At 30.8% G+C, this 12,267-nt stretch overlaps 2 protein-coding genes across 2 annotated transcripts; both read right to left on the bottom strand.

Annotated features, from left to right (window-relative positions):
- LOC18612072 (peroxidase P7) lies at positions 1,448 to 4,174 on the bottom strand. Its single transcript, XM_007048662.2, has 3 exons — positions 3,857 to 4,174; positions 2,625 to 2,816; positions 1,448 to 2,157 (listed from the first exon to the last, which is right to left on the bottom strand). The coding sequence occupies exons 1-3, from the start codon at positions 4,073 to 4,075 to the stop codon at positions 1,606 to 1,608; spliced, it is 963 nt and encodes a 320-aa protein (XP_007048724.2). The 5' UTR covers positions 4,076 to 4,174; the 3' UTR covers positions 1,448 to 1,605.
- On the bottom strand, positions 7,298 to 10,811 carry LOC18612071 (serine/threonine-protein kinase CDL1). Its single transcript, XM_007048661.2, has 6 exons — positions 10,477 to 10,811; positions 9,601 to 9,839; positions 9,215 to 9,350; positions 8,325 to 8,583; positions 8,064 to 8,196; positions 7,298 to 7,834 (listed from the first exon to the last, which is right to left on the bottom strand). The coding sequence occupies exons 1-6, from the start codon at positions 10,634 to 10,636 to the stop codon at positions 7,559 to 7,561; spliced, it is 1,203 nt and encodes a 400-aa protein (XP_007048723.2). The 5' UTR covers positions 10,637 to 10,811; the 3' UTR covers positions 7,298 to 7,558.

Below are 12,267 nucleotides of genomic sequence, written 5' to 3'. Positions count from 1 at the left end.
GTTTTTTTTTTTTTTTTTTTTGTTGAAAAATGAAAATAAATCAATAATCTGTCTAATCTAATTTTCCCTCTCCTTTGTCTGAATTGTTTTTAGTCCACGCGAGTTTGGGGATAGTGCATAAAACGGTCCACTTAAGATGGTTTTGTTGTCTTCTTCTTAATTGTCGTAAGGGGGTGGGGATCCGGTGAGTGAGAGAGAGAGTACATGGCAGGTGAGAATGGACTTACAATTGAAATAGTATGAACAGGACAAGAATCATGTGGAGCCCCCTTAACCAATGGGAATTTAAAGGGATTCAACTCAAGTGCCTCATATATTTTTAATCCTGCCTCTCTTTTTTTATTTACTATTTTATTATTATAATTTTGATGAAAACCTTTCATTTCTTTAGTTTTTTAATAATCAGATAGAGTTAATTATAAATATAGTAAAAAATTTTTATAAATTAATATTTTAAATTATAAACATATATATTGTGTATTATAATTATATAAATATTACTAATTATAGAATTATAAATAATTATCATTCATAAAAGATAAATTATTAAAAACGTCATAAAAAATAAAAAAAATGACATTGAAGAAGATAGTTTTATATTGAAACTTATTTCAAATAAAAAAATATAATTAAAATAATAATTATATTATATATATTTTTTATAATACAAAAAATTACTTTTTCTTAATAGTTATATCAGTTTTATATTGCTACATGAGATAAAAAAATGGAAGTAATAAAAATAATTTTAATTGTAAAAGCGTAAGAAAATGATGAACTTTAATTAAATGAGTGTCTCTTTGCGTTGACGATACACCTCACCTCCTTGAACTTTTCTACTTAAAAGTAATCAAAATTATACTATCACTATTGGTATTAATTATTAATAATACCATAATTCAAAGGTGACATTGTCAAAAAAAAAATTGTAAAACTGGAAATTATTCAGAAACAATTCAAATATTATCATAACACGAGAGAATAAAGAGAAAGAATGCAAGATAGTAATGTTGATTTGCTTCCTTTATCTTAATTCACTACCTTGATAGTTTTTATTAAAAATTTTAAATTTTAACTTCGTTTATATCAATAAAATTGACAATTTTTACTAGAGTTTTATCATATAATTTATTTCAAATTCAAAAATCCAAATATAAACAACATGTTTAATTCGAAAAATGAAACGTCATTCCTCTTTATTTCTTTTTTTTTTCTATAATATTGTTTATTTCATGAAATGATCATTTGTTAGAATGATTTTAAATAAATTTAAATTGAATTCAACTCAACAAAATATAATGTTAAAGTTGTTAATAATTTAGATAAGTATATTCAATCGAGAAATTTCATATTTATAACACATTTTAAACAATTCTAAAGATTTTCAAAATATTGAATTTGAAATCTACATAACTCAACATACTTCACTTGGTTCAGATAAGAAATCTAAATACTAAAAACTTGTAAAGAAAGTTTATTAATTTTGAAAAATAAAGACAAAAAGACTCTTCCGATATATTAAGAGTGTTTGGGAACTAAGATTAATTTCAATTCCAATATTCAGTAATTGTTTATTAAGAAGAAGAAATTAACTAGTTATTAAAATCAGTTGACCACCCTGCAGTTCCTTCTTATCTCTCCTCTCGTCCCAGTAAGAGGACTAATGTTTCCCATCCTGACCATGGCAGCAGCAAAATCACTGGAAAAAACCTCAGGATTGGTGCTATAGGTCCTAACAAGTGCATCCTGGGATCCTCCATTGAAGAGCTCCTGGTCCGAATGAAGCAGCCCTCTTTGAGCCACAAGGTTACGGAAATAATAGTTGTCGAACCTGGTCGGAGTCTGTATATCTAGAGGCGCCAGATTGTTGTCACCGCCAGAAGCAGGGCAGTTTGCCCGTCTGTTGGCTGCAAAATTTGGATCAATGTTGGTGTCGTTGTAGATGCGACCACGAAATGTTGTGCATCTAGCCAGGCCTATGGTGTGACCACCGGATAGCGCAGTCAGGTCCCGGGCGCTTAGGCCTTTGGCAGCAAAAGAAGAGGTTAGAGCTGAGAGGTTGGAGAATGGTGATGGGAGTTGGTTGTTGGCTGCGCTTTGGCTGGCCGTTCTTGCATCTCTCCGGCCAAGGGGTACTTGCCATGAAGGTCCTTTAAGCTGCGAGAATATATAGTATGTGTTGAAGATAATTAAGGTTACCAGGAGAAACAGTCTCCAATAAAACCAGCCATGCAAAAGTAAGTAGTAGAGAGTCTTTATGGTAGTAAAGGAAGGTAAATATATCCTTTTATTTAATTTTGAAGAGAATTAAAGCAGGTAAAGTCATAACAAAGAACAAATGAACTTTTACAAGTCAAAACCCACTTAGTTGACCTCTTTTTTGGAAAAAAAAAAAGGGTAAATATATCCTTTTATAGTCATGAGAACTCGTTGAAAACGGAGATTAAAAGAGAAAGACGAATTTGCATGCAAAAATAGTAGTAGTACGGTAGAAGCACTGTCGTCAACAGTTTAATTCATTGAAAGGAAAAGGCAGCGAAGTCCAAATGCAACCAATATACCATAACTAACATGAAAAACGGAGATAGCCAGCAGGAAAAGGCTGATCAACGAATACTACTAACCAGGACTACACCATCTCTAGCTGCAAGTGCTAGGATATCTGCACAGGAAACAGTGGCACTGCAAGCAGCTTCCACACTGGTCTTTATGGTATCAATCACTTCGAAACCTCGAACTGAGTTTCTGTTTGGCGCTGCATTCTTTTCGCCTGTGAACGTCGCCGTGTCGTCCAGTAGTATGGATGCATCACAGCCCTGCATTCATTACAAAATATATAGACTCCATATACGATATATGTCATACTATTCAAATGGTAATAGTGACGGAGCCGAGATTTTATGATTAAAGAGATGAAAAATCTAAAAAAATATTTATAAATTAAACAGTTATATTAAAATTTTAATATTTAACAATAATATAAAACTATTTAGACAAAAACAGCTCGTATAAAAATTATACAAATAAATCTTGAAAATTATTTAAAAGAATTAATCTTAATAATTTATATAAAAGAATTAATTAGTATAATCATAAATAATTTAATAGTGACAATAATGTCAATTTCTATATAAACTTAACAACAAACAAAAATTAACAAATATAATAACAAAAATCTTAATGAGAGATAATCTCTTAAAAAAATTAAGAACTATCAATAAATAATTCAATAGAAAAACAATTCTCTAAAATTAATTAAAAAAATTAAGTACAATATTAATAAACAATTCAAAGAGGAAACAATCCTCGAATAAAAAACTTAATTATTTATAAAAATCTAAGCAAAAAAAAAAAGCACAAGTAAGTGGTGGTTGTGAGGTTTTGGAATAGTAGAGTTTCAAAATAATTCTATTGCAATTGATTTTTATTTTTAAAAAATGCAATTGGTTTTGTTTTAGTTCTTTTAAAATTAATTGTTGTGCAATATTTCACTAAACAAAAAACTATTGTAGAGATAAAATTATAAAATTTAATTGTTGACTAATTATTGTGTGGTATTTCACTAAACAAAAAATTATTGTAGAGAGAAAATTATAAAATTTTAGAAAAATAAAAATATGTTAAAAAAAATTTTAAATTTTTGTAAAGGCGAAATTATAAAAATTTTAAAAGTAAAAATAAGTTATAAAAATATAAAAATTATTAGGGAGATAAAATTATATAATTTTTAAAAAATACAAATAAATTATTATAAAAAGTTAAAAATTATTGAGAGGCGGGGGGCCCCACTAGCTCCTCTCCCCTCCGCCTTGCAGAGGTGGAGTAGAATAATATTGGAAGGTCGCTCATTACGTACATTGACAAAGCAGTCATGGAAGAACAAGCGGAGAATAGAGGCTCCGATTCGCGTCTCTCTATTAACAGCCTGGGTCATTGCATTACGCACGATGGTTTGAAGGTTAGGGCAAGAGTTTGCATAGAATTTGGGAGACAGCTGAGCATTCGCAGCAGAGCTGCTGGAAAGCAGCACAAGTAGAATAAGGGAGAGTGAGAAATAGGAAACTACAAAGGCCATCTCGAGGCTATTAGTGAAAAAAACCAGGCTTAATAGATAGATAAAACAAGGATAACTAATTTCTTTGCTGTGACTTGTGAGTAATCCCTGGATTCAGATTCTCTATTATATAGGGAAAGAATACGCCTTATAAAAGAGAAGGAGCTCGTTTGTATGCGTTGAAGTTTCAAACTTTGCTGCCAGCACGGTTCTGCAGATGGGTTGACTTTGTAGCAAAAAGGAAGACGCGAGTGAGTGTGCACCCGAGAGCCTAAGCAAATAATCAATGCATTGTTGACATTCTGCTAAATCCCATTACTAAACACAACAAAATAATTTGAGCAACGTTACTTTTCAACTTTCTAGTTATCTATTACTATCATCCTCTTTCACTGGTTACTGTAAGGACTGTATCCAGTCTCTTTCTACCAAACAATTTTTGGATATTTTCTACTTTGAATTTGACCTCGAATTTAGAATAATCTATCATTCTGTCCCAAAATCAAAAGTAAAACGAGCTTAATCATGTACCAAAGATTAAAATTTGAACTTCGTTTCACCATTTCCATAAGGTTATGAACTCATTCCACACATGCTTCTGTGAATACAAAACTAAATATAAAGGTTACAACTTTGTTTTTTTTATTGTTTGTCTTTTATTCTATCTGTTGACCCACTATTTCTTCTCTCTTTGTGAACTTTTAAATACAAGACAAAAAAAAAGGATAAGCCTTAATTTGAATAATTCAAATATTGACATTTTCTTCTAAGAGGGATCATAGCATATTAATGACAATGCGATTATATTAGGCAAAGTCGGATAGTACGAAAGCTCATCTCTCTACATACCGAACTATATTTGTGAAGGATATCGGCCAAAGTATTGAAAATTAATTAGAGATGTTAACAGATAAGGTTCTGTTACTTTCAAAGTACTCGAATGCTAATCCTACAAAAAATCAACTAATTTAATTTTATTAACTACTTGAATAATTTTAAAAATTACTATCCTAACCCTACAATATATATTTAATGGGTGATGCCTGACTTGATATATACCTGATTAACAAGTTGAAAGCTCAGATCCTAAAATTCAATATTTTTTAACTATTATTATTGCAATAATATCATTTAACCATTGTTGGGCTATTCATTAGTAACCTTCCTTAGCAAAATCTTGTTACTTCTTCAATTACAAGTTCATAAGATTGAATATTATTTGACCCAAAGCTTTAATACATCGTTGGGGCTTTCTACTGATAGAGGTGACAATATTACAACATTATATTAGGCATTTAATGACAATGCAAGCTTGAGGCTAACAATGCGCCCCGTGATTATATTAGGCAAAGTTGGACAGTACAAAAGCTAACTCTCAACACTGACCTACATTTGTGAAGGATATCGGGCAAATCATTGAAAATTAATTAAGGATGTCAACGGATAAGGTATCCGTTAATTTTAAGGTACTCGAATCCTAACCTTATAAAAATTACTATCCTAACCCTAATCTTATTACATTTTTACTACCCTATAACCCGTTTAAAAACCCAATTAAATTAAAAAATTATTAAAATCTTCTTCATAAGTACCCAATTACCTAAATTTGTATACATATACAATAATATTTATCTACGTATTTCATAAAATTAACTACTAATTAAATTAATAAAAATAATAAATAATAAATAATAAAATTTAAATTTAAATAATCAAAAATAAAGATCTTAAATATAAACTTAAATAACTAAAAATAAATATCCATATAACGATATAAACTTAAATAACTATACATAAATATCCAAATAACAACATAAACTTAAATAACTAAACACAAAGATCCAAACAAATAACATAAACTTAAATAACCAAAATTATAATTTTTATAAGTTATAATTTTTATAATGTTAACACAAAATAAAAAATAAATATATTTATATTTAAAGTATATATATAAAAAGTATTATAATGTATATACAAAATAGTAATTATATTATTTATAAATGAACCCAATGTAAATAAAGTATAGATATTAAAAGACATTACAATTTAATTAATAATAATTTTATTAATTAATTATATAAATTTATCCTTATTTACATGAAATTTAAAAAAAATAGTTAAGTTTCAAAACTATTCTAATCTCACAACTTCTTTTTAAATAATTAAGTTTCTATATTATAATTTATATAAACAAAGGTGTATATATTAATTAATAATTAATTTATATAATAATAATTATATTCTTTATAAATGAACATAATATATAATATGAAGTGTATGTGTTAAAAGATATTACAAGTTATATACCATAAAGTGTGCGTGTGTGTATATATATATATATTACAATTAATAATTTTATAAATTATAATTTTTATAATGTTAACATAAAATAAAAAATAAATATATTATATTTACAGTATATATATACTAAAAGTATTAATATATATATAATATAACAATTATATTTCTTATAAATGAACTCAATACATATAATGTATATATATTTAAAAACATTCCAAGTTAATTAATAATCATAGTTTAATGAATTAATTTAATTAACTATATGAGTTTGTCTTTAATTACATGAAATTAAAAAAAATAGTTAGATCCCAAAACTATTCTAAACTCAAATATTCTCTTTAAGTATATATATTATAAGTTATAATTTTTTAATCTTAACACAAAATAAAAAATAAATATATTTATATTAAAAATATATATAATAATAATTATATTCCTTTATAATATGATATGATATTCATATTATTTAAACATAATTAATAATTTAATAATTTTTTATTTATATATATTAATATCATCACAGTAATAATTTGATTAATTATATTTTTAATATATTTATCAACATTTAAAAAAAAATTGTTTGTCAAGATAATACGGGTGCTTTTTTTTCTTACTTGGATTCGAATCACATCAGGATTCGGATAATAAATACCCAAAGAGTGATACCCGAACTCATCCTGATCCAGTATAACCGAGTCAAGTACCCACAAATAAGGTACCCGTTGACATCTCTAAAATTAATCACCTAAATAGAATCTGTCAATGTACCAGCCTCCTTCATGGATTAAAGTAGAAACACATAAAGAGTACAGGGATCAAATGGCAACCCTACAATTTATACTTAATGGGTGATGCCTGACTTGATATATACCTGATTAACAAGTCGAAAGCTCCGATCCTAAAATTCAATATTTTTTAACTACTATTACTGCAATAATATCATTTAACCATTGTTGGGCTATTCATTGAGTAACCTTCCTTAGCAAAGTTTCGTTACTTCTTCAATTACAAGTTCATAAGATTGAATATTGTTTGACCCAAAGCTTTAATACATCGTTGGGGCTTTCTACCGATAGAGGTGACAATATTACAACAGTTTAGTTTCATCTCTAAGCAGTTGTCTAATCACTGCTACAACGCTCAATCGCGGCTGAGCATCTAAGTTCAGCTAAAGACAATTGCACTTGCCTTTGATTATTCTCATAAACTTGCCTTGCTGAGATCCTGGGATGTGGGAGACTTAGCAATATGGAAGCTTGAGCAGCTATCAACCTTGGCGGTTGACCTGTGAGTTTTCACCAGTGGAACCAATGATTGCACAACATCTGCCATCAATGGCCTGTAGTCAGCCTCTGGTTGCACACACATTGCGGCAATAGCTGCAACCTGAATAACTTCTTTCATTGAGTATTGACCTTCCAGTGCTGGATCCATAATCTGTACAACCTTTTCCCTATCTGTTAACCGAGGCAAAGCCTTCGCCACAAACAGCAGACAAGAACTGAAGAATGAGGAGAGGAAAATATGCAAGGATTTACTAGTAAAGAGGTAACTACGAAAGTAAAAAGAACTTAAACAATGACAAAAGTATCAAGGAAAAACAGAACAGTGTTAAATTTTAAGCAAATAGGATGAACTTAAACATCATAGAAAGACATACCAAATTGCATGGAATTTAGCTCAACATGAAAGAAATGAAACTCACCCATGATACAAGAACACCTTCCCCAGGAGGTCTCTTCGCATCAACTGGTACTCTGCCTGTAAGCAACTCCAAAAGAACAACACCATAACTATACACATCTGATTTTGTAGTTAGATGCCCAGTTAAAGCATATCTGCATGGCATGCCAACCAAACTCAATATCAAGATGAGCCAGTTATGATTTTATATAAAAAAAAATGTTACGAATTAAATGAACAACGTTTCCCCTCCACTTGGGAGTAAGAGTTTGTTAGTTCATACTCCGGAGCAACATATCCCTGGGTGCCCAATACTCGAGTTGAAACATGTCCACCAGCTTTGTCAGATCCAAGCTTGGCCAATCCAAAATCAGAAACTTTGGCATGAAAGTTTTTGTCCAGAAGGATGTTACTGCTCTTAAAATCTCTGTGAATCACTGGAGGGCTAACATGTTCATGAAGGTATTCCAATCCCTTAGCAGCTTCCAGAGCTATTCTCAACCGGGTTTCCCAGTTCAGTTTTAAAGTTACATTGTTAGAACCTGCAATTTGGAACACAACCAGTAAAATCAATTGTTAACAGTACTGGTTCTCCAGCATCAATGATTCATTCTGAACTAAGCCAAGCCTGATCTTGTTTCAGAAAAGATGATCAGAGCTTGGACAACATCATGTTAATCAGCTTTAATTTAGTCACAAATAGAGCCAAACTCAAGCTTGCACACAATCTTGATTGGTGAAACTGAGATTAGGTATCTGATGATTGGATCAAAACACGCCATTCAAGGGAAGAACAACTAGATAAACTCTAAAGCATTTCTGAAAATTCAAGATCATCATTGTAGATTGCTATAAACAGGACTAATGAAATACAAATTTAATTTATAGACATCAATCCTTCTACACTAAGAGATAATGTTTTACGATAATTCTACTTTCTTTCGAGGTAACCCCATCTGCACTCCGCTTTTAGCTTTTGGGACTCCCAAAAAGTGCATGAACATTTTATCCATTTAAAGAAAATGGAAAGCAATAACTGCAGAAATGCAGTGCAAATAATGCCACCCTGTTTTAACATTCTTGATGATAAATCTTAGATCCAAATAGCTTAAAAAAGTTCAATTAACTGCTCATACTCAAAGAAATTTAATAACTTAAAGGTTATAAACTTACCACTAATGGGATATAAATGTTCCTGCAGACCACCATTCGCCATAAACTCATAAACAAGCAATTTACGACTACTATCTGAGCAATACCCAATCAAAGCCAGCAAATATGGAGAACGCAGCCGACTCAGCAGTTCCACCTACAATTCGATATGGTCAATCAATCAATATAAATGTTCCTGCCTATTTAGTTAAGGAGAAGTAGAAAGAGAAACAATGCAAAAGAGATCATATTTTTCATAACTCTTTTAAACGTTTTTTTTTCTTTCAGTGGAAATGTATGGAATGAAGTAAAGTGAATCATGTACTGTTGATTGGTTAGCTTGGCACATGTCAATTACTGATAATAAAACAATGGAAAAGAGATATTAGAATGATATTCTAGTGGACCTCCATTTTAAATTCCTCTTCTCCCTGCTTTCCTGCCTGATCCATCAACTTAATGGCAACTTTCTTGCCATTACTAAGCACTCCCCTATATACCGACCCGAATCCACCATGGCCAACCACGTTAGACTTGCTGAAACCACCAGTTGCTGAATGTAACTGCTTAAAAGTAAAGACGTGAAGCCCTTTGTCCATAGCAACTTCAAGATCGGTAGAGCTAGCTTTATCCTTACAATCAACCACTTCAGACACAAACATCACCCATCCATCAGTTTACACAAAAGGGAATATTAGGAACTGAATCATACAGCTTAGTTCAAGCACCAATTTCACTATTTGTTAATTACTTTAACTTTGTCCCTGACTTCGAACCATCATAATTTCCAAGTCCCAAAAGACAGTAATTAATTTAAAAAGGTATAAGAAACATCCCATCCTTCTTATGGGGGCACTTAATAGTGGGGACAAAATAAAATAAAATAAAAATAGTGCAAGATGATTAAAATGCCACAGAAAAAGAAAAAATAAAGGGCAATTTCAAGTAGCATAATGTTTAGCCAATTATATCAGAAACTGAACAACATAAATCGCCTATCCATATTTCCCTGTGGTCATTTCTCCACACTTTTTGAAGAAAAAAAAAGGAAAACAAAGAACTCATTTTGAATGCAATGAATATGAAGTAAAATATTTTTTTGAAAACAAAAAAAGAATACATTTTTCCCAATTATCTTGCTGTCTGGACGTTTTCTACATTGTTCACAGACCCAACTTGAAAATACAAAAGAGTTAAAAAGAAAAAGAAAGAAAATTGTGAAGTTCATCTAGACATTGTGTTAGTGAGCAATGCAAGCAGAGAGAAAGTGAAAAGAGGCTTACTACTATTTTGGGTTTTGGAGCGCTTAGAGAGCACCTTGTTTCGAATATAACAATAGTAACTAAAAGCCACAAAAAGCGAAGCAACAGCCACGGAAGCAAGCACTACAATGGCAACCAATGCAATGCGCTCTTTCCTCCTATAATCTTCCTCTCTCTCCATTTTTTTTTTCCTTTCTTACCTTCTTTAAAAAGTGAAATGCCCAAACCCTAGCTCGCGATGGCCAAGCTCTGAAGAAAAATGAAGACTTCTACTGACTTAAGTCATTGGCGCTTTGAAGTTTGAGATTCTCTCTCTCGCTGTGTCAGTGGGTTTTACTGTTTTCTTCCTCTCTGGCGGGGAGAGTGGTTGAAGTGGCAGCGTGTTTGTTTTAGTACTTTTCTTTTATTGTTTTTTGCATTCGGGTGCCCCAACTTAATAGTATTTACTTATTCTACCTCAATAACTATTTATTGACAGCTAATTGCATAGAAATATTTATCAAGTATAATATTTAAAAATGTTGTTGAATTATTTTTTAAAAATTAAATAAATTTTTATTTTTTAAATATATTTAATTAATTTTTATTATTGATCAAATAAATTTTTTATGATTAATAATGAATTAATTGATTTTAATTAAAATATCAATTGTCATTTTATATTTATAAGAGGATAAAATGTTACATGATCATGTCAATTATGACATGTCAATATGTCATGTTATAATTTATTTAATTTAAAATAAAACTATAAATTCTTGGTCAAATATAAGAAAAAATAAAAAATTACTTAAATTTTTTTAAATAATTCAACATCTTTTTAAAATATTATACCTATTTATTTTTAAATAATAAAACCCTAAATATAAATATTTTTAAAATTATCTATTTATTGAATGAAAGATAATTTTCTGTTATTCCAATTTATCCTCTTCAAACCGAATCATTAGATTGTCCAATCCAAATAGTGTTCTCTCGTACAAACATGAAGACAATGTGATTTCATTTTCTAACTAATAATTGTTGGGGAAGAAGTAGAATAAAAAGGAAACATTTGGGGACAGAAACAGGAAAACATGAAAGATAGAGGATGTTAAATAGAAAATGTAAGGAAGAAATAATTAATAACAATGATCAAATGCAAGAGGGACAAAAACGCTCCATTCCCCGATGTTTAAAAAGGGCATCACACCTTCACACAGTCGTATCCGCACTCCCTCTTTTTTGACGGAGAGAGAAATCGCTCTGACATGACTGAAGTGGAAGGGCGTTTCAGTAATTTACCAATTCAATGCCCTCGTCTTCTCCCCACCGAAAATTGACGCTTCGTTCTACCAAATCTTGTCCAGGCGTTTTTGGACCTGGAGCCGATCTTTTTCTGCGACGGCCGAAGCATCTTCACCCACCTTTTTGTACTTGAAAAACTCTTTATTTATTACATAAAAGATACTTTGACACATCTCTCTCATCTATCATTACATCAAAGTGTACTGGGAATTCCTAAAGTGTTGACACGTGGCGAGTGGAACCCATATGAGTGTTTTCATATTATTATTATATTTTTTTTGGAGATTGCTGGGAAGGAAGGAAAGGTGGGCGGCGAGCAGGAGAGGGGGGTGCGGGCAGAAGCCCGGGGGGGAGGAGAGAGGAGCGAATGGCCGAGGGAGAAAAGCGGGGTTGCTTCTAAAGACGGGGGAAGGCGAGGAGGAAGAAGGGAAGAAAATGAAAGGGACGCAAGAATTCCGCATTCAGAAGAGAGCCAGCCGAATGAAATAGATAGATGCATTATATAATCACGAAAACTCATTCACA

This window comes from Theobroma cacao, chromosome 1 (assembly GCF_000208745.1).
Source record: "Theobroma cacao cultivar B97-61/B2 chromosome 1, Criollo_cocoa_genome_V2, whole genome shotgun sequence".
In the NCBI taxonomy this organism is placed as follows: Eukaryota; Viridiplantae; Streptophyta; class Magnoliopsida; order Malvales; family Malvaceae; genus Theobroma; species Theobroma cacao.
The sequence above is the reverse complement of the archived record's forward strand: the minus strand, read 5'-3'. Positions and strand labels throughout refer to the sequence as shown.

Bases quoted from the DNA above. Each gene is read 5' to 3' on its own strand.
- LOC18612072 (XM_007048662.2), bottom strand. From the start codon at position 4,075: ATGGCCTTTGTAGTTTCCTATTTCTCACTCTCCCTTATTCTACTTGTG. The intron at 2,817-3,856 runs GTACGTAATGAG...TAATGAATGCAG, and splicing joins TCCATGACTGCTTTGTCAAT to GGCTGTGATGCATCCATACT. The intron at 2,158-2,624 runs GTTAGTAGTATT...ATATTCTCGCAG, and splicing joins CTAGAGATGGTGTAGTCCTG to CTTAAAGGACCTTCATGGCA.
- LOC18612071 (XM_007048661.2), bottom strand. From the start codon at position 10,636: ATGGAGAGAGAGGAAGATTATAGGAGGAAAGAGCGCATTGCATTGGTT. The intron at 9,840-10,476 runs GTAAGCCTCTTT...TTGTGTCTGAAG, and splicing joins CTCCAAAACCCAAAATAGTA to TGGTTGATTGTAAGGATAAA. The intron at 8,197-8,324 runs GTATGAACTAAC...CATGCCATGCAG, and splicing joins CAGGGATATGTTGCTCCGGA to ATATGCTTTAACTGGGCATC.